Source organism: Xiphophorus maculatus, chromosome 10 (assembly GCF_002775205.1).
Source record: "Xiphophorus maculatus strain JP 163 A chromosome 10, X_maculatus-5.0-male, whole genome shotgun sequence".
In the NCBI taxonomy this organism is placed as follows: domain Eukaryota; kingdom Metazoa; phylum Chordata; class Actinopteri; order Cyprinodontiformes; family Poeciliidae; genus Xiphophorus; species Xiphophorus maculatus.
This window is the reverse complement of record NC_036452.1, coordinates 18,841,069-18,868,685: the sequence shown is the minus strand read 5'-3', so window position 1 is coordinate 18,868,685 and position 27,617 is coordinate 18,841,069. Positions and strand designations below refer to the sequence as shown.

Below are 27,617 nucleotides of genomic sequence, written 5' to 3'. Positions count from 1 at the left end.
CACTGTGCACATGCAATTTCACCACCTTAATACAGCATCTTAGGAATTTCTTTGCTTTTTTTTAGGTTCTTACTCATATTCTGCACCAACACAGAACCTCTTTTCTTCCTGATCAGTATAATACCTAGGCATCTCCATTGTGCTTATAGTTGCATATCACTATCTGAACAGATAAAAATTGCACCTTTAGACATCTGGAAATGGCACCCTCTGGTATTTAACTAATAGAAATAATGTGAGCATTCCTAACATTGGTTAATGTCAGACAGTGATAATAAAAAAATACCTCCGTTTACAGTGAGAAAACCAGCAAAGAAGAAGCATATATTCTACATATTTAAACTTGATGCTGTTTTTAAAGAGAGGAACACAACCCTGCTTAGTGTAAATCAATAAAATAAGTCTTTAGGTTTCTGCTGTTGTGCTTAAGCCAGCATTTTTCCAAAGTTAAGTCAGCAGTTGTCTAGCATAATGAGAGCAAGCTGCAGAGTGGTGTTATCACTCTGTTCAGATAGAACTCTGAACACTTCAAGCTAATCATCTTTGGATATTAATGGTTTCTCTGTGTGGCCTGGCAGTCTTTGAACCTCAAGCTGCTCCAGTTCTTTTGTATCAGCTGGTTGTCAGCCTCTTCTACCACAGCTCGCTATTATCTGCCTTTATGTTAATATGACCAGATTCACTTCCCAGAAGGCTAAAATTACTCTGAATTTTTCGACTAGGGACACTGACTACACAAGAGAGTCTCTTTATTTCCCCCAGATACCAGAAAACAGCAAAAATAAAGATCTGCTACAGAAGCAAATGATGGGAAAACATGTGAAAATTAACCAAAATAACGGACGTTAAGGAGTGATACATTTGCATTTTTGTTTTTGTTTTATATAAACATTCTGTATTATAATAATTATAATACATTGCCTGTTAATAATAATTGCCTGTTATTATGCCACGCCTTACTAAAGTATTCACATCTTTTTTTACTTTTTTTCATCTTTCAACCGCAAACTTCAATGAAGTTATTGAGATTTTATTTAATAAACCATATAAAGTATTGCATCTATCCATTGTCTGATGACGTTGCCTATGTCCAGGATACACCGTGTCACTGTGTATCCTGCCACAGGGCAACACAGTAACAAATAACCATGTGCACGCACATACCACATACCCTGAATACACTTAAAGTTTTCAATAGTAACAGTAATTGGTGAATTAACAAAGTATTAAGTCATGGAATTACACTATTTTGTCTTAGTCTGTGTCATGAACTCCAACTAAAATATGTTTGTGGTTGAAATGTGACAAATGTAAAAAAAAAGAAAAAATTATATTAGTATTTTTATAAATTGTCGTAAATATTGGGGGCACACCAACATGACTGTTTGTGCTGTGAGCAGGAAACGTCATTGGCTGACCTGCTGCAGCTCAACCTGCACTGCTTTGAGGAGAAAGTCAGAGAGATTGTGGACAAGGCTGTTAAAGAAATGGGGATGGAGAAAGTCCTGTCTGAGCTCAACTCCACATGGACAGGTAGAATTAGCAGTTACTTTAGTTTAGCCATGCTGTTCCATATTGGGCCTTTCCGGATCTTACCGCATGTTTCCGCATTGTCCAGGAATGCGCTTCCAGTACGAGCCCCACCACAGGACCCAGGTGCCTCTGCTCCGCACAGACGAGGAGCTAATCGAAACCTTGGAAGATAACCAGGTTCAACTCCAGAACCTCATGTCTTCAAAGTACATAGCCCACTTCCTGGATGAAGTGTCCACGTGGCAGAGCAAGCTTTCTGTGGCAGACTCCGTAATCTCCATCTGGTTTGAGGTGCAGCGGACCTGGACCCACCTGGAGAGCATCTTCATCGGCTCCGAGGACATTCGTTCTCAGCTGCCTGAGGTGAGACGCTGAACATGTCTACACACGTGGAGAGTTACCTGCAACTCTGTATGTGTTGGCTACAGTGCTTGGCAAAATGATTCACAAGCTGCAAACGTAATCAAAATGAATAATTTAAACCTGAGAATGCATTATTCAGTTCCATGTTTGTGGATTTTAAGTGGTAAGGAAAGAAACACTTTATTTTGACACATTTCTGTATAGTGCCCTGCAAAATGTACTTTAAGATTTAATGTGATGAACCAGTGCAAAATAGTGTATAGTTATCAAATCAACAGAAGTAATACTGGGGTTTTCAACATTTTATTAATAAGAATCTAAAAAGAGTGATATGCATTTCTCTTCGGCACAGTTTACATTAATATCCCGAAATGCAATGCAGTGCAACCATAAGCATTAAGAAATCTAATTAGTGAACAAAGTCGATCTCAGTATAAGTCCAGGTGTTATGTGAAAGCTTCTGAAGTGTGTTGGAACTCATTAGTGTCATTTGAAAGTGGAGAGAAGGAAGCCATTTATAAAGGAACAAGGACGCAGCTGTAATGTGGAGGACGCTGCTTTGGTCAGATAAGAGCAAAACTAAACAGTTTGACCTCCATGGAAAATCCTCTGTGTGACAGAAACTGCTTCTCCCTCTAGACACACGATCATGACATTCAGTTGATAGAAAGCTGATGGTAAATACAGAGTAAACCTGTTGGAGAATATACAACTTGAGTCTCTGGGATGGAAGCTCATCTATTAGCAAGACAACAACCTGAAATAGAAGTTTGTTAAATAGCCTAAATGAAACATATTCACGTGTTAGAATTAGAGGAGAAAGATAAAAGTCCTGAAGGATGCAGTTCAGACGCTCTCTATCTAATCTGACTGAGTTTGAGCCATTTTGCAAAGAATTGGCAAAAGTGTTTGTCCTTAATCTGTTTAAAAACCTTTGAAAAGACTAAACACATTTAAATCTGGGTTGTAATGTGACAATCTGTGAAAAGTTCTTGGGGTATGGACACTTAAGAAAGGTTCTTCACATCTTTTTTAAGCTCTTGTGTGTGTTAGTCTGCAGCTTTTGCCATCACAGTATGATCCAAGAGTCCTCATTAGTTCGTCTTTCTTCTTAGTTTAGGAGCTGAGATTACACAACTTTTTAGTTGCCACCTCTGTAGAGATTGTTTCAACCCAGATGTTTGCTTCTTGAGGTTCCCTTGTCTTTTGTTTTTTTTTTGGGCCTGAAATCCTTTTGCCTTGTTCTCTGGTGAAATCCGTTGCAGGACTCCAGGCGCTTTGAAGGGATTGATGCTGATTTCAAAGAGCTGGCAAACTCTGTGCGTCAGACGCCTAATGTGGTGGAGGCCACCAATAAGCCTGGTCTGTTTGGTAAACTGGAGGACATTCAGAGCAGGTGAGAGAGACGAAGGAATATTTGAAAGTGTGTATACACGGTTGGCATTTATAGTCCTTACACACAAACATTGACTGAGAACCTGTTATTTTTTTTTTTTTATCTTCAGACTCTCTCTGTGTGAAAAAGCTCTGGCAGAGTATCTGGACACCAAGCGACTCACTTTTCCAAGATTCTACTTCATTTCTTCTGCTGATTTATTGGACATCCTGTCTAATGGGACCAACCCTCACCAGGTTGTTTGTTTAAAAAGACAAAAAACTGCTTTCATGTCTTCTTGGAGTTTCATTTTAAAAACATGCATGGCACTCTGTATCCACTCCTGCTGGTACTTGTAAATACATTCAGTGTCCACACAGGGGCAATGTTGCTCACAGGTGTGCAGATTGCTTCCACCATCCACATCTGGACATTATGTTATATATTCTCACCTCACAGGGAAAAAAACAAAATGGCTAAGAATGTGGCCGTAGTTTTCTCTTAGAGAAACTAAGCAGGCATGGAGCAGAATACGGGCCGTGCCCTTCCCTTACGTTCGCTGAACCGATGCATTTATACATGAGGCTGCAAAAATAAACAGAGTGTGAGTTGGGTGTAAATCAAGCCGGAGTTTATTGTGCCGGTGTGTTTGCTCAGGTCCAGAAGCATCTATCTAAGCTGTTTGACAACATGGCTAAGATGCAGTTTGAAGCAGATAAAGAGGGAAATCCTTCCCAGGCTGCCGTGGGCATGTACAGCAAAGAAGACGAGTATGTCCCTTTTAATCAGGCCTGCGACTGCTCCGGACAGGTAAAATAGTCCAGCTATCTTTTATTCATGCTATTGAAATTATGGTGCCATAGCTTATGTATTTATCTAAATGCTGGGGACATTTATTGTCTGTATTCGTTACCCTGATTGTGACACGAGAGCTGTCAAGGATAAATATAATAGATGGGAAAATTCACTTACCTGCCATTTCCTCTGAAGAGAACAGAGGAAATATACAGATATCAGAGACTGATATCACTGCATGTAATAAAGCAGACAAATTAAACTGATTCTGTCTTTGCCCCTGAGGTTTTGCATATTAAAACACATAACATCATTAATTTTCCATTACATGCTACAGTAGCTGCCTGATCCTATGTCCACTTGAACGCTTATAAATGACCTCATTAGGGGCCAGTGACAAGACAGTCTCCTTTTATTCATTTAACAAACGTGTTAATGTTTGAATTTGTGGACCGGTTTGTTCTTCTGTCTCATTTTAGGTGGAAATATGGTTGAACCGGGTCCTGGATACCATGCGCTCAACTGTTCGTCATGAAATGACCGAGGCAGTGGCGGCTTATGAGGACAAACCCAGAGAGCAATGGTTGTTTGACTACCCAGCTCAGGTGAACGGGCTCAGTAAATGAACAAATAAATAATACTGATCACAGCAGTTGTTAATGGATGTGTGGAGCATTGCAACCACTAAAATTGCTTGGATAAAGCATTTGGAAGGCAATAAAACCTCAGGTGCATTAGATTAAAATGCAATGAAGCTTAGAGAGAGAGGTTTGGACTTTCTGAAGAAAAAGTGAGGACAATATGCACCATCAACAGGTGACATTGTTATAACTTTATTGAGAGTTATATCACAATGTTAAGTTTTTATAATAATGTACATCCCTACAACTGACACCAGTTAACAGTGATGTATGCAAGGACATTGTAAGCAAGACAGTAGGGGTGAAGTCCTGGTTCCATGGCTCTGACATTCCCTCTGGCTTGGATACAAGCAGCTATCTGGCACAAAACACAGTCCCAACTTACAAGTCAGCCCCCAGGTGTTGGAACTGGCCTTTGAGATCTGGCAAAACGACTACGGGTGACACTTGATGAATGAACTGATTTCCCATCGCTTAACTTGGCAAACATAAGAGAACTGGGTTGCCTGCAACATAAGGCAGGGTTTAGACAGATGGACACAGGACGTCACTGGTTGAGTTCACCCGACTCATTACCAGTGCTGTCCTACAGTCATACCCCATGCTGTGAAGCCTGGATTTGTTTTTGTGCCTTTAAAACATTGGCAAGATTAACTTTACATTCTACATCAGTGCCGCCCTACATGGATCTCATAATCATCAGTGGCACTGTGTCTGCCAGCCATCGGTTCATGCCTCCATGAAGGCACCACTCCATATCTAGCGGCCTTTGGCAGCGTACGATACCACATTGAACTGGTAGCCATTGAGAAACGTTATTGAGAAACGTTGCTGAACAACATGTTGAAAACAGTCTAATAACTGTCTGAATTGCAAATACTTATTTCATGTGGATAAAACATTAGTTGATCTTCCTATGCTGTTGTCTGTCTTGAGCGAGTAGAGCCCTTACATTATATGTGTCAACCTTAGTTGTTAACCACTTCCACCATTGGATCACTGTGACATCTTTAAGGCCCTCCTCCAAATTGTAACACCTCTCAAACTCCTTCAGATGCCGGTAATAATGTCTAGTGCATTTATGCTGAACCTTCTGTGTCCTTTAATCACTGCTTTGATTGTCCAAGGTGACCCACGGTGCAACCACTCATGCCCTCTAGGGGGAGCTGTAGACATTCCAGCTTCTTGAAAATGCTTTTATTAACATACATATCATCATATGCACCAAATTACTTCTAAATCACACCATTGCTCCTGAGTCTTCACCACTTTTTATGTCAGAGTAGATTTTCCTTTATCTCAAGAATGATTTACAAACACAGCTAATAAATTCTGCTGACTTTTTTTTTTCTTCCAGCTGAGTTAAAGTGATGAGTCAAAATAAGTATATGGTGTGTTTAGGACATCTGTACTCCATTAGAACTTTTTCAATAACAATTATTTTGTGCTTTGGTGATAAAGCATTTAGATGCATAAACTTAAAAAAACTTGGTGTGGTTTTCATTTTATGGTTGCTTAAATATTTAAACCCATGCAGAACAGCAATTAAAAATATTGTTTTTGTTTAGACAATCTATTCCCCAATTCCCATAAACTCATTAGGCTCAATAGCATTTATTTTTAGATGCAATTAAGTTGTTTTGATCCCTTTAGTCTATTATTCCCCAAAGCTTTTTCCAAACCCCAGCAGAGCTATTCAAAAGTGTCCTTTAGAAAATGAAAAACTTTACAGATGCAAAAAGTGTTTGATACTATTCTTGTAATTTTGCATGCAGGAACCATAGGGGGCATAAACAGTGCATTGCCTGATTCATGTTTGTTTTTACCTGAAAATTATACATTATACTGAAACTCTGTAAGGTTTTACACATTGGACAGGCTATTTTGTCCAATGTGTAAAATGTTAAGGTATATTGCAAAGAAAGAAAAATGGGAACCATTTTTGTTTCTGCACTCAAGGATTCAGTATGGAATATGATTTTGTGTTTTTTGTCAAAAGTAAGTTTTCTTAAAACGTTTACACCCCATCATTTGGGATCACAAAGGAAGTATGAGGCTTCTGCACCAATTATATAAACATATAAACACCAAATTTGTTATTTCTCAGACTGCAGCCACAATACAGATTCACTGCATTCATTTGCAGATGCCACAGTACCGTACACATTTTTTTTCAAAATGGGGCCATCAAACTAGCGTAGCAATTACAAAATGGAAAAGTGTTTGACATTGAAAATGCAGAAGGAACCGTCAAAAAGTGTTTATGCTAAGTGAATAAACGGAGTTTAAAAGAGAGAGGAAAGAGACCAGAAGTCAATGTTGCTTTACATATTTTGTGGTGTCTGTGGATTTGCAATGAGGGTCCACAGCCAGAAGCAACTGCTATTTGGGGAGATCCCTGGCATGGAAAAGTTTGTGAACCCCTGCCTTACATCTTAGTCCAAACATTACAGCTTTTGGCTTTTTATATCCCAATTCAGAAGCATTTCTTCCCATGAAATATGGAAATACTGGTTTGTTTTTCCTCTTTGGGAATCAGTATGAACCCTAGTGGATAAATGTATGTACATAAATCTGACTTTATCTGCTTAATATCCTCTCCTCTGATTCCTCCAATGTCTTAAAATCTCCATCCAGGTTGCACTGACCTGCACTCAGATCTGGTGGACTTCCGATGTGAACATGGCTTTTGCCCGTCTCGAGGAAGGCTACGACAACTCCATGAAGGAGTACTACAGGAAGCAGGTATCCCAGCTCAACACGCTCATCTCCATGCTGATTGGCCAGCTCACACCTGGTGACAGGCAGAAAGTTATGACCATCTGCACCATCGACGTCCACGCCAGAGATGTGGTGGCCAAGATGATCAGTCAGAAGGTGAGAACAGCCCGGGGCATAAATCTGGCAAGCACACATTGCTGTAAGCTGCCTCGCTTTCTTGAGAGGCTATTACTAGTAAGTAATATATTCAAGATATTCAGACAAGACATTAGCATAATTAGAGGGTGGAAATGCACAGATTATTTTGGGCTCATCTCAAGTGTTGGCAGCTTCTGGAAACTTTCTTCTTCTTGTCTCCTCTTTGAAGGTGGAGAATTCCCAGGCCTTTGTGTGGCTCTCTCAGCTGAGACATCGCTGGGACGAGAGGGACAGGCACTGCTTTGCCAACATCTGTGATGCCCAGTTTCTCTACTCGTATGAATATCTGGGCAACACGCCACGACTGGTCATAACTCCTCTAACAGACAGGTATAACCCTACCCCCCATCCTTGGCAAATCACGATGGTTTTGTTTCTTTTCTCTGTTTCTGACTGTTGACAATGAGAAAAGTGTTAGAATTGCAGTACAGCTGAAGATCTCAGCCTTGCTCTGAACTTTAGATGGATTCACGGTTGAAAAAAGTTCAATCTTTTGATGATCAGACTGTTCACATACACTGACATAGCCTGGTAAAAACAAGCCCCTTGTTCTACGTTTTGCTTCGTACAGAGAGTCTGGACTCTAGGTCAAGGGAGTCCAAAGTCGGTCCTCGAGGGCTGGCATCCTGCATGCTTTAGTCCTGTCCCTGGTGGTAGTAACAATCTTTTCAGCATGTCAGTGTTCTACTTAGGCCTTCTAACGAGCCATCATTGGATCCAGGGAGAGAACTAAAACATGCCGGATGCCGGCCCTCGGGGACCAACTTTGGGCACCCCTGGTTTAGGCTGTGGAGAAATAATTGCTTGCTGGAGGCAAGGACTATGCTGAAGTTTTAAATTGTACCCAATCGCTAATGTTTGGCCGTAACATATGTAATGTGCCAGTTTGATGTGTTGACACTTACTGGAAATTGCCTGCACTGTAAACAAACATCCCCCATTGTGAAGACAGAAGAGCAGAGCCAAACAAGGCGGCTGTTGATGTTAATTCAACATGTGGAACCGTGACCAACATGGACTGAATGGCTTTGTTCACTTCCTCTTCTGCCTTTGCTAAGCTACATTCAGACTACAATTCTAAAATAGAGTAAAAAATTGACGTCATCATTCACAGATTCTACAGGAAAAATCCAGCTCTATGGGAGAAAGCCCAGTCGGCGCACTGAGGGGAGATTATTGTGTAGGAATGCAATGACCAGACTAACACTGACACTGATATCCTGTTGAGTAGCATATATTTTATTTATTATTTTGAAAAATAAATAAATGCAACAAATTTGTTTTTCACTACCTGGTTTTCAAATTTATGCCACAAATACGAAAAATCGGTTTGACCTCTCGAAATCACTGTATTTTTATGCAGTTCAGTTCTGATCAATTTTAGTGATTTAGATTTTGAACTAAAGATGGCTGACCATCTGCACCATCTGACTCAACAGATTACTTATTCCAACAGATCACTTCAAATGTTTGTATTTATTAACAAGATTTTGCCCCACGAGGTCTTGTTAAACTTTTGTCTATTAAACATTTAACTATGCAGCCAACATTTCTGTCAGGCAGTAAAATAGGCAGCTGTCAGAAAATGTTAAGTTTCTAGTCCGATAATGTCTCCAAGCAAAGATGCTTGAAGTTAAATCTGTATGCACCAAACCACTCAGAACAAGTCACAGTGGGCATGTAGCCAATAGCTTGTTTGTTCACACGCACATTTCTGCAGGAGGTCCAGGACACTACACAGAGATGAATACCCGTCTCCCGGACATCTTTGGCAAACAGTAGCGTTTGAATTTGTTTCCTGGCTGACCAGTGGTCCCTTTGAAGCCTGAACAAAGCGGAAACAATGGGCTTTGATGGTCACTTCAGCAGACGAGTAGCAGGACTTCACCATATGGTGCATGCCCTCACTGCACTACACAATTTGCTGCTGGGTTTTATTGCAACAATGTACCAGGAACAAGGAAGCAAGGTGTTCAAATCCTTTAGTTCTTGCTTTGAGAAAACGGATAAAGAAGGATTTGGTGGATGATATTGCAATGCACCTTTTGTTATGCAGTCACTAAGAAAAAAAAGAAAACGTTTCACGGACCTAATTCCGTTTGAAATCAGTGCAACATCACTTTGATTGAAATTTGAAATGTTCTCAGCTTTTTGGTTTTTATGATTTGTAAACCTGAATTGCACAATTGTTATAGTTTGTAGTTTTTTAAACACATATCTACTTTGTAAAACTCAAATAGAAGCATTGAAGACTTTGGGGAGAGGGGAAAAATCAAACTATAGCATTGTTATGACTGTTTTTTGCTTAAACTAAAATACAATAAAATATTAAACCAAGCTCATTTATGTACTGAAGAATCTTCCAGTTTTTCCCTAGCTTCAACAAGAGGGATGTAGCCAACGTATTATTCTGTGAAAGAGTAATTAGGGCAAAAATAATTTAAGCTAATCGTTAACGGAGCATAATTCTATTAGCATAACGTCAGCCTTCACTCAATATTTGCTGCATCGTCTCCTGATCATTTTTCAAAATGTCTGAAATGTTTCCATTTCCAGCTCATACACGCAGAGTGACAAAGAGGAATGAAAGAAGAATGAGTCTAGCCAGAATACTGATTTATCGCAGTTACTTTTAAAGGCACTGTAATAAAACAAGTCACCTTGTCACAGCCTAGTTACGTTTCTTTGTCACATATCCAATCTGGCTTCACTTACTCTGCACAGCACATCCTCATCCAGCCATCCTGACAACTCATTGTGAGGTTTTTGGACAGATTTCAATGGATGCCCATAAAGCCTCTTGGCACTGGTATCTGGATGATGCACTGTATACAGATGGGATCATTTGTCTTCTCTGAGCTCCTGTCTCTTGTTATGCTTTCCAATATTTCCCTCCCCCATACATCATCCATTAACAGGGGGTTAGTAAAAGCATGACTCTATTGATATTAGAGGAAAACCATTGTGTTTATTGGCCTGATCAATAAAGGTCTTATTGTCCCCATCACCTCACTGCTGCTTTTCAATGAGAGTAAATGGACACACTGTTCGCTTTCAGTTCTGACAGATTCTGCGGGTGAAGCATTCAGTGGTTGTATTAATCAAGGGACAGTAAAATCACAGGAGCAGATTTTACTGTCATATAATAGTGATTGTGCTGACCCAAAGACGATGTGAGACCTGATTATGAGACGGTGTCAGCCCTGGACCTGGCGACGCTCTCTTAGCATCACTGAAAATGCAGACTTACAGTAATATCTGCCAAGTTGTAGAACAGAGAATTTTAATTAAACCAAAATGGACCAAAACATCGTCTCTTTCATTCCTTCACTTGAGACATTAGAACTAAATTTTTTTTGTTTGTATTGTTTTGTCTTTAAAATGTTTTATCTGAACAGGATATTTTTCTGTCCACTCATCTCAATTAAATGGACACGGTTTATAATAAACTATTTAACATTAACTCTGTACTTTTTCCTGTTTTAAAGACAGTCTTTAAAATCACATCTGTTAGAATTAATCTTTTGGGGTTTTTTTAGATTTAGAGCACAGGGAGTGTCACAATGTGTGTGTGTGTGTGTGTGTGTGTGTGTGTGTGTGTGTGTGTGTGTGTGTGTGTGTGTGTGTGTGTGTGTGTGTGTGTGTGTGTGTGTGTGTGTGTGTGTGTGTGTGTGTGTGTGTGTGTGTGTGTGTGACAGAGGGCAGTCCCTGTTGCAAAGCTCTGCAGTTTCCAGGATTCAACTGATAATTCAAAACATAGAGAACATGATTATTAAGGTTTCTCTTGTCAGTGTATGGTATACTTCGCTAACAAGCCTTTTGTGCCAGATGCAGTTTTACCAAACCTGACTTACAATAAACAAAAACAGAGAAATGTAAAAAAAAAGAAAAGATAAAACCTGTCATGGTGTGGATGTGATAAAAACCTCATCTAATGACTCAGCAGTGAACACCAATATGCATTTCCTTAAACATAAACAATAGATAATAGCGTTCAAAAAGTTTTCTTTTATCATTTTCTGCTTTTTAATTAAATATTCAGTGCTGCAAGCTAGTAACTGTAATGACTATGGGGTAACTCGACTACACAGAGAGTTTCATTGGTTACAAACCAAAAAAAATAAAAAAACCCTGAGCTTTCCAAATCCCTGTTCTTTGTTAAAATATCAAACATTACCGAATTACAGACACTTCTGAATCTGTAATTGTCCAAGTGATGGAGTAAGAGACTTCTTGAGTTTGGTGAACATTCAGACTTTTAAAAGTGTGATTTATCAGAGTTGTGACAAGAGAGTCATCTTGGCAGTGCCATTGGTCTTTGGTAGTCTTGTATTTGAGATGTGAAACGGGATACCCACGTAGGTAAAGACATACTAGCATGGTATAAAATTCTAGTGCATAGCGGCGTCCTGATTCAATCCATGGTTAGTGCACAGGAGACATTCTATGGTAGATGTTGCTTAATACGTTTGACACCGAGCTAGTTTAGCCAACGTTCCATATTTTAAGTATTTGAAAAAGGAGGAAGCTGCTGCTGCTTGGTTGAACACACCATCTGATTTCAGATGAGACTTATTGAGTGTTGGTATGACTGCGCAGATGGGCAAAGTGAAAGACATGACTCAACACCTTCTTGTCAATCAATTGTGGGCAGAGCCCAGAGAGCCGTCGGTCTGTCTCTGGGTTCTTCTGTAAGCTTTGATCAGCTGTTTCTGAGTGAGCAGTGAGTCCTAGCGGGTCTTAGACCAGGTAGTTCTGACGTATGCGCTGTACCAGGACATCTCTCCCATGAGGGTGAGCTGCATAACAGATGCGACACATTCGACTTGGCTTAAATATCTCCACAACCAGATCTCTCAAAGCCCAGATGGAGAAAGAAGCTGCTCCTAACTCAGGTTGTTATTGCCAAGTTGTTGATGCTTCATGAATGGGTAACAGTCAAAATTCAGAAATATTCAATGTGGACTTTCAGCCAATAGTCTACAGGAATGTGGATAAACGCTTGGAAAGAATTATTTGGCGAGTATAAAGAGCGATGTCGTTAATTCCTTCAAAATGAAAAATGTTTTCCAGTTTTGCCTCAGTTCAGTCACTTTCAAATCAAAAAGCAGAGCAAAAAGTGTTTTTCAATTTTTTTTATTAAGTGGGAAGGGCCTCCTACTGGCACAATGCTCCAATGGCACAGTGCTTGTTTCTATTCCTTTACAGTTTAAGATATCTAAAAAAAAAAAACAATTGTGTATCAAAGAGTAACTATCAAGGAGTTCCCTTTAGATCAGCCCTGACCAACTTCCCCTGTCCCTCTGGAAGAAGAGCATCTCAACAACTTGCCGCCACTACTATGTTTCAAAATGGGGTTGCTTTGTCTAGGGTGAAGTTCTGTGTGTCTCTTCTCGAAAAGTTAAGTTTTGTTTTCAGAACACCTTTTGTAGATCTGTTGTGTCGTCTACAGGGCTGGTGCTAAACTGTAAATATGATTTCTAATGGCTTTTTTTCAACACCTGCTTTCTTCTTGCCAGTCTTCCATTTAGGGTAGATTTCTGGAGTGTTTCAATCATTGTCTATTTTAAGGCCTCACTTTTCAGATTTTTATTTGTAGAGAAGCCATGTGTTTTTTGTTTTTTTTCCCCTTTGAATCGTTACGCTCTGCTATAAGTTGATCAGGCACATGAAGCATCAGTACAAAATGTAAGTTCATAGGGTGTGAGTACTTCCAGACTTCTAAAGAAATCTCAACTGAATGAGTAGCATTTCTACGCATGTCTCTGAGTTTGGGATGATTCACTTATCAGTCACGGTTTTGCATGCATCTCCTCTAAATTTAGATGTTACATCACTTTGACTCAGTCCCTCCACCTGACCATGAGTGGAGCACCAGCTGGGCCTGCAGGCACAGGGAAGACTGAGACGACCAAAGATTTGGGACGGGCCCTCGGCGTCATGGTGTACGTGTTCAACTGCTCTGAGCAGATGGACTACAAGGTGAGCAAACACAAGCCATGGATTTGCATTTCTTGTGCACGTGCATTCATAGGAGCATGCGTTTTGCATGTTGATTTGCTTCCTGACCATTGTCAGCGAAATGCTATGTATTTGTGATTAAAGTTATCTTTACACCCTTTTCTAAATCCTTTTTTACAGTTCAGTTGCTGCTTTCTTAGGAGGTATTATTAAATTGCACCATGTTATGATTTCTTTGCAAAAAGCTTCATGTACCCCCAGCCTTCTTTGGCTTTTATTATGTCTTTAATGTGTTTTATCGCACACCCACCACAGATTGAATGGCTAGGGAAGATGCATACGCTCCGACCTCCCTCAGATGGGGGTATCGTAGCAGTGCAGAGGCACATACCACCCACCCCAAGCTGCGCATTGTACAGCAGGTTGTCAGTGGAGAGAAGTGCTAATGTACTCCAGGAAGACCACATGAGAAGCTAGACTCAGAACCTCGCACTGTTTGTCGTTTTTAGTTATGCACAGACACACAGCAGTTAGATTAGTCCTACAGTCGACTCTGGTTTGCATCACAAGCTTAGCTTTGCTCTGTAATCAAAGACAACAGTCGGCTGCATGCTCCTTCTAAGTCCAGGTGGTCTCTGAAGGGTTGCTCACTTTCTCTCATGTTGAATTCAGAGGCAAGAGAAAATGTGAGTGGTAGACGTTCTAGTTATCGTTTTTGCTTTCAGTGTCTGGTTTTATTATTGTGAGGTGTTTTTTTTTATATATGGATCAGCCTTCTTTTCACGCTGCTGTGTAGATGGTTTGCTACACATCCTCGGTTGAATTATAAATGTTCCTCTGTCCACTTCACCACAGGTCTTATCAGTCAAAGGTCTGGCCAAAAGTGTTTTGGAGGGTTCCAAGCTGAGTGAAATTACCCAATTTATCTCCATGGCTGCTATGAAAACAAGCAAGCAAAAAAACTACAAATTTTAAGAAAATACCCCTAGGTTAGCAGAAGAAAAATATACCAAGCGAAATGTATTCCTACTTCTTTGACTAGTGGACAAACAGAATTCTTGAAACCAGGTAACCCAGTAGGCAGGTCAAGAGTAAAGTTTTGGATTCGTTTAAAGCAGTCTTGTGTCCAGTGTCCACATGCATTTCTGAAACTTAACAATAATATTTCTGTGAGTCTCATTTACTATTCCACCAAGATCAAAACAGACTGCTCACAAAGATTTTTTTCTTCAGCCTTTTCTCAGAAGTTTTCTATGCCTTTTGAGTCTGCAAGTGGCTCACTCGCCTACTCGACATGTCCATCTTACTCGTGTCTCTGTCTGTCCACCAGTCCTGTGGGAACATCTACAAAGGCCTGGCTCAGACGGGGGCATGGGGCTGCTTTGACGAGTTTAACAGGATCTCTGTGGAGGTGCTGTCTGTTGTAGCAGTCCAGGTAAGAACAACACTACCTTGTTTCACCTTTGGTTACTTTTACATGAGGTAAAAAGTGCAGCACATTTGCTGGGTTTTAAATAAGCCCCACCAAACTGAACTTAACTGAAGACTAAACCCTGAAGCTTGAGAAGGTCAACTTTGTTGCCGCTTAGGATGAACTGCTTTGTTCTTTGTCCACAACCTTACATAGTATATTGAAAGTATTTACACCAAGATTAAGGTAATATATATAGTACTCTTAAAATAATGTTCCCTGGTCTTCACAAGTAACTTAAAAGTACACTAACAAAGTGTAGTAACTTTGAAGGAGCTGCAGAGAGCCACAGCTCAGGTGGAAGAACCAGTTAACAAGTCTTTTAGTCAAACATGGAAGACTTTGCTGTGGTCAAAACAGATCGCTTTTCTTTTGGTCAGCATAAAAAGCCCTGCTACTTCTGGAATGAACTAACTCTTCAAATCACCCTGAACACACCATTCCTAAACATGGGACAATCCTGGAAGAAAACCTTTTAGAGGCTGTGTTGGACCTCACCTTCGTGTCGAGGTTCGTCTTACCTTAAACATGCAGCCATATTTATGTGTTGCAGTGGTTAGTTAAAGTCCAGATCTAATCTGTTACATAACTTAAAACCGATTCCCAGACAGTAAAATGAATGATTAGAAATGTAAGTCTTTAGATGTGCAGAACTGCAAAATAAATGCCTACTTATCTTCATACTTTTTAAAAGGAGCTTTTATAAAGCATTTACTTGGCCGGTTGGAAGGACTGAATATAAGTAGAAACTACATTGTGCAGATTTTTATTTGTAAAAATATAGAAAATTCTGCATTACTTTCTTTTAATCCAACAATCAAGCACTGCTTTGCACCGTTTTTTTTTTTTTTAATTTTTAAATAAAGATCCAATAAAAACATTGATGTTTGCAGCTGCAATGGGGCAAGAAGTTGAAACAAGTGTTATTAGGACTTTTGCCAGACACTGTATTCCTTCAACATCAGCAATTGGAGCAAAATTTCTACAAAGCAATCAGGGCTTAATGGCAAAATACACAAACTAACAGCTGTACTCGATAACCAAATTGAGCAAGAACAATTTAAATAGTGCAACACAACTAATATTACAAGGTTTCATTAAATGAAGCGCGGAATGCCACTACATATTTGTAAAATAAAGACTCTCAGGCAGTGTGCTGGATTTTCTGTATGACCTCTGGAGATTTTTGCAACCAGCCACATTTCGTGTTTTTCAGCAGAAGTTAGCTTCTTTGTTATCTTGCAATGCATCGATTAGATCATCCCCGTGGCTTCATAAGGTTCTCTGGTGTCTTCAAATCAAGCATGCAGTTACCTTCAACGCTATCTGTAAATATGTGCAGCACTGTCATAGCAAACCATGTACAGTTGATAATGTTGATTGCAATAATAATAGTGCAGATAATGGAGATGGCTTCCTAAAGCATTGTTATTCACCGCCAGACCTAACAGTCACTTCTTTGCCCTTCTCTCCGTCTCTCTTAAGCAGAGATGAAAGTCAAGCGGTCTTTCTCCGTAAGCTGGGGAAGTCCACAGTACTTAGAGAATTTTAAAGTGCCAGAAGAATGAATAGGTGTTGCAGGGTGCAATAAATAATAAATCACGTTGGCTTAGACGTGGAAGAGCAGACCTTGAGAACAGAGGAGCATCAAATTCGCGCTGTGACAGCTGGCGGCCCGTTCCGGCACTCAGCCTTCCTCAGTGGAGCCAACGTAGAGTCATTTCTCCTCGGCGAGCACACACCTAATCCATCGCTTGAAAATGGGGGGCAGCGAATATTGCACGGGGCCAAAGTCCACTGCTGCTCGGGGCGTCTAGAACAGGTGGTGGGACCGCTTCGACGTGGGACCAACACAGGCAAACAGAAGGCAGCCAGACATGACTTCATGAAGATAAATTGGAGAGGTTCTGCCTCTTATAACAATCTCCACAAACCTGGACTGCCGATTGTGACTTACACAAATCTTACATGCGACTAGGTCATAACACCTAGTTGGTGGGATATATTAGGCAGCAAGAAAACTTTTGCTGTCAAAAGAAAATAGGCGAGTCTTATAAAGGATACACTATAATGTCTGGGCAACTGAATCAGAGCATCTCCTAACTGCAGCTCTTGTGGAACGTTGTTACATCCCCTGGCTTGGTCTAGGGGACATAAGGGACTAACATAAATCTAGACAGTGAATGAGGAGTCAGGTTGGCATTTAAGGTGTTTATTTTCTGCCAAGTTTTTAAGTTCTTTTCTGCACTGACCGATCGATAGCTTCGGGGAGAGCTCAAGACAACATAATAAAACAAAACAACCCTAAAAGAAAAATAAAAGAAACTTGCCTAACTCCAGTAAAAGAAAAAAAATACAGTCCTACAAACATAACCTACCTAACAAGCACATAAACAGGAGAAAACTCAGTCTAAACAAAAAGGCAACTCTCCCGTACAAAAGCAGTCCGACCAAAGTTGCATCATTCAGTTCAAGAACAAAGGCAATTAAGCCTGTACAACAACAGGGGTGCATGGCAGTCAAGTGGCCCTGAAGTCCAGCTTCACAGTCATTAAATAGTGCACAAGTAATTGATTGGATTGAGACCCAGGAAGATGTGCCCAATCTCAGGGGCGGAGGCGGAGCCTAGGAGAAGACACAAGGCAGTACTTCAATAAAAAAGCAGGTGTCAGTATGTTAAATAAGAAGTTGAAAGAAAGAACAGAGGTAGGTCACCAACATGGTAATCAATGCTCATAGAGAGCAAAGTCTGGTTAAAGTGATCAGATCCAACACATGAGCGATTCTACCCTAAATTGCTGAAGAAGTTAATGCTGCTTCAATAAGCAGCATATTCAACATAGCACAGGTTTTTTGCACAATAGGTCAAATAATAAGTGTCAGAACTGAACTGTGGAGCAATTGAGGTAGGTAGTTTAGTCTGATGAATCACTCTCACATTGAGTGATTCATATGGGTGGGTGCGTCCCGAAGAACTGACTGTTCCAGGATGCACCATGGGAAGAAGGCACTATCAAGCCAGTGGATGCAATATGATCTGAGAAATATTCTGGCAGGAAACCTTCGTGCTGCCATTCACCTGAATGTTGTTCAGCAGGGTAGTGTGACCTTCCACGAGTACAATTAGAGATCTGAGGTGTTGACCTCTCTTGCAAATTACCTTGATCACAATCCAACTGACAATCTGTAAGATGTGCCGTAGAAACCAATTCAATCCATGGAGGTCCTACTTAACACCTTGCAGGACTTGCATGAAATCCTGCCATACTCTTGATGCCAAACATATCAGTGTGCCTTCAGAGGTCTTTTGAGACTGTAAGTGACTTAGACAAATCAGTCAAAGATGTTCTTAGGTTTGCAAAAGAGGACCACGTACACTATCAGACAGACGGGCGTGAAGTCTTTCCTGATCAGTTTACATTTGATTAGATAAATCAGAGAGCAAACCCCACAAGATCAAACATTTTTAGTTTGTTTTCTTAAACTTCTTGCAAGTGTATTTGTTTTTTTTAAAATCTTTTTCACCTCTGTTGAGTTTATGTCCTGTCATTTGACATAAATGCACAAATGTTTTGCTTGTGTGTGGGGGTGTATATGCGTGTGTACCACAGCTGCACTGTTTGTTTTTTGCATCCCCCCTCCCTCTCTCTGTTGTGTTGGTATGACTGAACGATCTGTAGTCAACTAGTCATCCATGAAGAGATGTTCCTTCTCTTTCCAGCTGTCAACTCGCTATGCTCTTTAACCACTCACATGTTAAATTCATAAGCAGGGATTCACAGTTTTAGGCGCAGATATAGAGAAAGTTCAGCCTAATAACTCATTTAGTCATGATTTAGACGCTCAGAGAGCCTCAGGAGCTCATCCATCCAGTAAACCCTGCTTGATAGGACGTTCACATTTGTGATAAAATAGTGAACATTTATCTGTATAAAAAATAAGGTTGTGCCGCATAATAATTTGACATGCTGTAACAGACTGACTGTGGGACATGCTAATATTAATGCGATGCTAATAAGTGGGAACTGAGTGTAGTTTTTGCTGTATTAATTAATATCTTATTTCAATCAACGTGTGAGTTGCTTCCATAATGAATCAGCAGTGTCAGACGGGTTGCTCCATAAATTGAATTCACTGCAAATGTTGCTAGCAGGTCCTAACATGAATTTCCCAGTGTTTTGTGCACCAGTTTTGGTTCCTGTTCCCTTCTTCTACACACCAGTCTGGAGATGTCATCTACGATGACTGAGGGTTTGGCGTTAAAGATGGCTAGCTTATCTGAAGTGGATAATCAGCACATGCAGCACTTTGCAAAAGTAATCACACAAAATGCCTGTCTTTGGATACTTTTGTAAGTCTCTGTACATCTAAAACAGATGGGTATTATTTTACTTTTAGTAACAGATTTAGAGACACATTGGTAAGAAATACTTAAGAAAATGTATGACAATTTTGGATTCTAGAAGTATCGGGAACATTTCTCCTAAAGTACCCTGTAAGTCCCCCAAAATTTCCTTGAAAGTAACTTTTAGGGGACCTGAAAGGATCCTGAAGGGAAATACATCAGCGACGTACAGTATCCCGCATCTAAAAATACACTACTGTTATTTTATAACCTGTAGTAGGAGTGTCTGGCCGGTGGACATGTCTACAATGTCTTCTGCTCAATGATCCTTTTCGAACCCATTCCATTTAGAAATGTACCCCTCTTTCATTAAAACCATCACTGGTTGCAGATTATCTGGTATGTCTCTCTAGCACAATAGTTTGTATTAAAGGTGCTAACTAAGCTTATGATGCGTTTTCCCCTGCAAAGTACCCTACAACAACTCCTTAAGCCATCCCATATACAGGTGTCCATACAACAAAATTGTGATGGGACATGAACCAGAGAAGGGGCAGATCTGCTTCTGCCCCATTCAGAACCTAAGGTTCCTTAATGACATGTTGTGTGATGAAATGTTGCAAACATTTCATCACACTGTGGAGGCAAGTGGTTATGTTTTATTTTGCTGTGATTTGGGGCTTTTGCCTCATGGACAGAAGTGCCAAATGACTGAACAAGGTGCTAAAATGAGCCAGTTTGGTGCTCAGCAAGAGACTCGACTCACTGTAAACTATAACAGTGTGGGGCACATTGAGTAAGCTGGAAATTTATTCTTGACTGGACAGGAGGACAGCAGAGCCAGGGCACTCCATTTACTTTTGAGAGCAGCTAAGGATGCGTTTTATTCCAAGTACAGGACTATCCCCTGGTACTGTGAAGAAGTACTCACCATCTGTGTTAAGTCTAACTTAAATGTCTCTGATTTTCAACTAATTGAAAATTGCAAACACATAACTGGTTCAATAATACAATAGGCAATTTTCAAATTATGGTGACATTTATTCAGAGTAAAAAGCTTGAAGATAAATATGTGAAATATAATTGTGTGCCTTGACCAATCATGAGTCAACCATGATTAAGCGCATACTCCGATTAATGCCAGATCTGTAGAATCTTGAAATTGCTTGAATAGAACCAAATATGTGAACATGCAGTCTGCTAATAGATCTAAACAAGTGACACATTACTAAACAAGTGATGTTTGTCACTGACATTTATCATTCTATAAAGGATTACAAGCCTACACAAAGTATGTCTTTTTATCTTTGCATTGACTTCTCTTCTTTTTGTCATTAATTGCTGTAGACTAACCCTGATACTTATACTAAACCTAACTATTATCAGTGCATGCCTTAACCCAACCTAAACCCGATTCATTCTTTAGTTTTAAACTTAATCCATAACCCAAAAACAGCACTTCTCACACCTCTTTTCTGATGAGGAAGGCTCAACAAAGACTCTTTTTCCTCAGGAAACTGAAAAGGGCTGGACTCCCTGCTCACTTGCTCAAGCAGTTCTCTAGCTGTGATTGAGCGCATCCTCTGCCTGTGTCGTCTGGCAACTGCACAGTCCAGGACAAAAGGACATGGCCAGTGGATTGTGGGGAGTAAATTGCCAAACTTGGACCTACTATATGCTGGCTGAATGCAAAGGAAGGCCAGTTGTGTTGACCCCACCCATCCAGAACATAAACTGTTTGTACCTCTACTGTCTGGAAAATGGTACAGATACATAAAGACAATAAGCATTCGGTTTAGGAAAAGCTTTTTCTCAAGAACTGTGAAATCAACCTGTCCACCTTCCATCCTGCCCCCCTTCATACACACTCACACCCATTTGCTGCACCCCAAGGACTGATTATGACTACTTATTTATCTATTTATCACTGAGAGTACCTCTCTAATTTTGCCATGCTGTAGAAACATGACGACAAATAAAAATCTTATGTTTTATGTCTTATGAGCCTGGGCTTAGGACCTCATAAGTAGAAGTCAGCTCCCACAACATAGTATTTGTTGGGGAAAAATAATTCTTACAATGTATCAAATGCAAGGACATAAATTTAAAAGGAACTACAATCTCCAGTTAGACAGTCATGCATTGAATTGGACTGTGAGAAGAAATCTAAGCACTTAACAACCCACACAGATACAGTTTTAACGTTTACATGCAAACCCTACACAGAAACAACCTCAGCTTAGATTTGAGTTTCTATTGTAAGACGGCGGAACAGGGTCACCCTTCAGACCATCATTTTCACAATAAATGTGACTGATATTAGACAGTTTTTAGAGATGGAAAAAATTGCATGTTTTGTTTTTTGCTCTTCGCATCGACTGTGCATGCAGGTTAAAAGCATCCAAGATGCCATCCGTTATAAGAAGCAACGATTTAACTTCATGGGAGAGGAGGTGAATCTTTGTCCTTCAGTCGGGATCTTCATCACAATGAATCCTGGTTACGCCGGGAGAACGGAGCTTCCAGAGAACCTCAAGGCTCTTTTCAGGCAAGTCTAAACCAATCCTAAGTCCACCCACTCTCTATGAATAACATCTATAAGATCAGATTGTTTATCCTACGCAGTTACTGAAGCCATTAATGCAATCCTGGATAGTTTAAATGGTGAAATAGGAGCTGAAAGACCAAAAATTAAAGCGCAGAGCCTTTTTGTGTGTTTGTCCACAGACCTTGTGCTATGGTGGTTCCAGACTTTGAGCTCATCTGCGAGATCATGTTGGTGGCTGAAGGCTTTGTAAATGCCCGGATTCTCGCCAGAAAGTTCATCACCCTCTATACACTGTGCAAAGAGCTGTTGTCCAAGCAGGTATTACCTTCTGCCCTCAAGGTTTGGCTGGAAGACATCAGAACCTTTTAACATTGTTACTGCATGTACCATTTAATTTAAGTGAATAAATAGCCTCTTCAGTAATTCTTAAGAGTATGAATATACATATTTAAAAATTATACTCTTGTTTAAAATCCCGAAATTTCAAATTAGAAAGTTAACTACAGCTTTACATATTTCACCATTTTGTGCAGTACAATCTTGGGAAATTTAACATTAATAGGATTTAGCTAATTCTGTCCAAATTCAGCCTAAGCAAAGTTCAAGTTTTGTTTGCCAAGTTTTGTTTAAGTTTTGTTTGCCTGTTTAATGTGGTCCAAATTCAGCTTTCGCAACAGCTTTTAAGAAACAAAACATCAATGAATTTCTTTATGTAGATGTCTTTTCACCTTTCACTTTTTAAACATATCTCCATGTTGCTTTGATGGAAAGCAAAGTTGTCCTTCCTGTGTCCTTTTGGCAAAGATAGTCTTGGGGTTGTGAATAAAAGAAGTGGCAGTGCTAAGAAAGCTGTGCCAAATTTCTTTAGGGCTTAAAACTGAGAAGGAAATTCATCTTTTCCTATCACTTAACTCAACATGATACTGTGAGATCTACTTTTAAAAGGTTAAAAATGAACTACCGTGTTAAATTGGAAGAATAAGCTAACAACTTTAAAAAGTTAGAAGTTGAAGTTTGGGCAGGATCCAATTCTCTTCTCTGTGGTTTGACAGATGTACGGCTTCAAGCAAGGTTTATATTAGATGCTGGCTGAATCTGTTTGCTCTGTCTGAGTCTCCTTTCTTTGATTTCAACTCTTCTCATCGCTGCTTAATAAATGTTAATTTAACATGATAGAAATGTGCCAAATGAATTGTGAAACATGACTTTTGCAGTCTGATATTGTAGAACTTATTCTGATTTAATTATAAAACAAATGTGTTCAGAGAGTTATGCGTCCTGTGTGCAAATTTTCATGTACAGTACAGAAACGTATTTTGGTTCTTACTTATCTTTCTGAGGGGAAATATAAAGATTTAGGTTATAGTATCACATAGTTTTCAAAATTGGAGCAAATGAACCAACATTAGATATTAATGTTGAAATCAATTCTGGCAAAGATGTCTTAAAGAATTATGATCTAGAGTAAAGCTTCCGCAGTTGCAGAAAGAATTAAAATACGAATTGTTATGCTTCCTTTTCCCAAAGAGTGATAATATTCTATTCAGGTAAAATGTACATTTACTCGTAACAAACTTAGCTATTCTTCAGAAATGGGACACTAAAATACTTGCCTTTTTGAGCGGGAGAAACAAGATGATTTACAGAAGGTCAAGTAAATGTTTCCTGTTAATTAGAATACAGTATTCTACCCTTTATGCTTTTTAAATGGCCACACTGGGAGGTTAACAAGCTGCTATTACCTGGGTAATAAGTGGGGCTAGCTAGCTGCAGTCAGCTAATTAACAGACATGCAGCTCATAGCTTGTCAACTCCACATTACCTTGATGAAAGGTGAGCGGTTGGTGCTACTTCAGTTTACACACCACGTCGTTGAGTGTTTTTGATTTCTTTTCCCCCAAAAAAACCTTCCCAAAAAAACTGAATTTGTCTTGTAAACCAGTGGTCTCCAACCGTTTTTATTACCGTGGACCGGTCAAGACTTGGCAATTTTGCTGCGGCCTGGGGTGGGAGGGGTCTGTCTGATGCAGACGTGTCAGATAATGCTTCTGCATTTGGTGTTCCCGCTGAAGCCTTTTTTGGGGGGTTTTTGCCTCGATTTTTCCTTTACGACAATCCTACATCGTCCTGCAGTGTGTGGTGTGTTACGTGGTGGTGTGTTGAATATGCCCAATTTTAGATCGGGCATATTCGGCCGAAAATCGGCCAACAATCCTTAAATTGTGTGAACCAGACCTAAAACTCACAAGCTCTACTCCTCTCATCTCATCTTAACCACTGCCCTAACGCTCTCTGACTCTGGTTGCTATGGTAACGTTTACATATCCCTCCAAAATAAGATAGAGATGCGCCACAAAAAACGAATATTTTACTTTCATGAAAATTTTAACTCTCGATAACGACTAAAGGGAGCCCTGAGCTTGTTTCTCTGCAACCAGACGATCCCATCTGGGAGTGATGAGAGACGACACCCGAAGTGTTGCTTATGCACAGGGTGCCTGGTCTCTAGTGGCGAAGCAGTTTGAAGCTTCATTCCCTCATTAACAAGCCGGTCACCAGATCATGCAGAGCGGGCTTGGACTGTGGGAATCACTTAAATCCATTCTCCTGTCTTTTCTCTGGGCCTTTTTCCCTTGCAAAGAAACTTTCCAAAGAATCTGATCCGTTTCTGACTCATTTTGCTGCTTGTGGGCTCAATGTTGGCGCTCAAGAACCGAGCAAATCCGGTTACAGGATTTTCACAATTAAAGATCCTCCAGACTCAAATAATACATAAAACGAAAATATTTAATCATTACTTGTGCGGCCCGGTACCAATTGGTCCATGGACCGGTACCGGTCCACGGCCCAGGGGTTGGGGACCACTGTTGTAAACTACAAAATCTAGCTTTCTAACCTTCTAAAATTTGACTGGTTGTGGGGGAGAGTGAGAGCTGTGTTATTGTATACTATGGCCACTGTAACACATTCTCTCTCAATAAAACTATTTTTGAATGTAGGAACAGTATAAGCCATAAGTTTTAACACCTTGGTGTATCTTGATGTCACTACCCACCTTACGCCTCCATCTAATCCATACATTTTTCTCTACTTTTACACCATTCCCCTGACCTTTCCTGCAGGACCACTATGACTGGGGCCTCCGAGCCATCAAGTCAGTGTTGGTGGTGGCTGGCTCTTTGAAAAGGGGAGACCCAGGACGTGCTGAGGACCAAGTACTCATGCGAGCTCTGAGAGATTTCAACATCCCAAAGATCGTGACTGAGGACATGCCCGTTTTCTTGGGCCTGATCGGAGACCTTTTTCCTTCCCTGGAAGTCCCCAGGAAGAGAGACCTGGACTTTGAAAAGCATGTAAAGCAGTCCATTCTGGACCTGAAGTTGCAGCCTGATGACAATTTTGTTCTCAAGGTACACAGTTGAAACGGCCATGATGGTGTATGCTGCTGTTGATTCCATTTTAATTACACCTAAAAGAAAATATTGGTCTTTGGGAAATTTGACACTAAATTATATGTGAAGGAAAATGTAATTAGATGCTGTCCGAGATGTACAAACATAGTTCCCAAATGCAAGTTTCATCTTTAACAATTTGGCAGATATTACACTTGCAGTGCTTTCATTTAGATTTATCCTGGTTCTCTCCAAAAGCTATTTTCCTCATGTCATAATGTTCCACTGAGAAATACACATTAGTGTCAAACAGGACTGCAGCATCGGGATGAATTGGGCAAATATTGCCGAAAGCCGGTTGTTAGCTGCAACGAGAGTTCAGGTGCCGGAGCTGACGACCTAATTCCAGTCATTATGTCACACATAGAGCGAAATACACACACACCCAATGGAAGGAGCTATGTGTCAGAAACAAGACTGCACCGGACCAAGGGAAATAAGTGCAATCTGCCGCAGGTCAAATAGACACGGGAATCACATAATAACACTCTATCAATGGAGGCTGGTTCTGCACCACGCCACTTAACCCTGACTCTGAGAGATGGCACAGAAATAAACAAAGAGCAGAGAGAGAGGGAGAGAGAGAATGGCAGAGTAGTCAATAACAAGCTTCCACCCTCAGAGCTTGAACTTTTCCTGTCTGTCTTTGGATGCCCAACCTTTGATTTCAGTCTAAGCAGGAGAGACCCAATGTCTTTAGCATTAGCCTGGGCTAGCATCAGGCCTCCCTAGATCAAAGCGCTAATCAGGCCAGGCCTTTGAGAGCGCTGAGCCGCCTGCGTTCCAGTTGAATGGATGGGGAGGAGGAACCGGGTCGATGGCATTGATCATGTAGAGCCATCTGTCTGTTTGAGAAAAAGTGGGGAAAGAAACCATTCTGTCTTTCATTTTCTCTCATGCAGTCATTGTTCCTCTCCCTGTGGTGTCACTGAAAATGCTAGATTGCATGAACTCCAATCTGTGGGGTGAAAGAAAAGAGACAGACTAACAAATCTTGGATGGATTGCATTTTGGCTAACATAGACCATTTTAATAAAGTACAGAATACTATACCATCCAACTAAACTTGCTTTATTTGGAGCCTTGTTATCAATACCTGTTAGACAGGAAACAAAAGTCTTTGTAAGTGGTTCTTCTCAGACTGAATTCCTTATTAGTTACATACAGACTTAATTGTATATTACGTGGCATTTAGTATTCAGTAGTTATCAGGAACATAGCTGAGTGTGTGCATCATATATGGTGACCTCAGTCTTTGTGGTGGATGATTGTTTTCATGACCAAGATATTCTGGCATCATCTTCTGTTCCACATTGTCTCTCAGCTGTTGGAAGTCTCAGGATTTCAGGCACACAAGTTTAGTGTGTTTGGTTGTCTTTACTGTATTACGGCATATTTGCTCTACAAATAGAAAATATTGGCATATATCACTGTTTGCACAATTAAATTCATGAAGTCAAAGATGTATCTTTTTAAGGGAGAGAGGAAAGACTTTGGGTTTTTACAAAGATCCATCTTTCTGATGCCCCAGTGGAACTGCAAAATGCTGATGATGTCGCCTGTTACATCCACAAAGCACACTCTCTGGCTGGTGACCTTCAGCTACTGTTTTGACAATCACTCGCGATGCCAACTTGCTGCATTATACGTGCCAGCTGCTGCCATATCAATCATTTACATACCTATTATTTCTCTCCATGTGCACAAAACAACATCCATATTTAGCAATTCTTCCCAAGGATTGACTTGTTTGGTTTTGGCAGCCGGATGACTTGTACGGTTTTAAATGAGTCTTTCTCGTAAATTTGGAACTTTGAATTGTAAAATCTTGTGTTTTGGTTTGATGGGATATCTTTTCATATGCAGTGTGCACTGTTAATTATGGTAATCTACTTGTATCCGTGTGTATTATGCTAATATACCAGGCCTGATTCAGTCAGTGCCCTTTCAACGAGTGACTTTCCATGTCAGATACAGACATGAATGACACATTAATTATACAGTAATGTGAGTTTTGACATTTGATGTTTTTAGAAGTCCCCCTGCTGTCATTTAGTCAGCGTCATGTTCAGAGGAAGAAGGCTGTACCTCGGTGCTGGATTTGCAGTGAGGCACACGCTGCTTAATTGTGAGATTAAGAAGCAATCATTTACCACGGTCTTAATAAAATGCTGGATTATTGTTGAAAATGATTGCTTGGTAATAGGATTCATT

General features: G+C 40.2%; 1 protein-coding gene across 3 annotated transcripts in view; it reads left to right on the top strand.

The window, feature by feature from the left end:
- Positions 1-27,617, top strand: part of LOC102234985 (dynein heavy chain 9, axonemal) — a 162,541-nt gene that overhangs the window by 31,633 nt on the left and 103,291 nt on the right. Inside the window, exons 25-37 of one of the 3 annotated variants that reach the window (XM_005809964.3) lie at positions 1,401-1,533; positions 1,619-1,896; positions 3,162-3,292; positions 3,402-3,528; positions 3,929-4,081; positions 4,546-4,671; positions 7,345-7,584; positions 7,796-7,956; positions 13,452-13,608; positions 14,918-15,022; positions 21,794-21,951; positions 22,131-22,269; positions 25,074-25,361. In XM_005809964.3, coding sequence (XP_005810021.3) covers positions 1,401-1,533; positions 1,619-1,896; positions 3,162-3,292; positions 3,402-3,528; positions 3,929-4,081; positions 4,546-4,671; positions 7,345-7,584; positions 7,796-7,956; positions 13,452-13,608; positions 14,918-15,022; positions 21,794-21,951; positions 22,131-22,269; positions 25,074-25,361 — 2,196 coding nt within the window. Of the gene's footprint in view, positions 1-1,400; positions 1,534-1,618; positions 1,897-3,161; positions 3,293-3,401; positions 3,529-3,928; positions 4,082-4,545; positions 4,672-7,344; positions 7,585-7,795; positions 7,957-13,451; positions 13,609-14,917; positions 15,023-20,976; positions 21,167-21,793; positions 21,952-22,130; positions 22,270-25,073; positions 25,362-27,469; positions 27,532-27,617 lie in introns of those variants that run through there. The other 2 variants (XM_023341256.1, XM_023341257.1) reach the window with 2 other exon arrangements.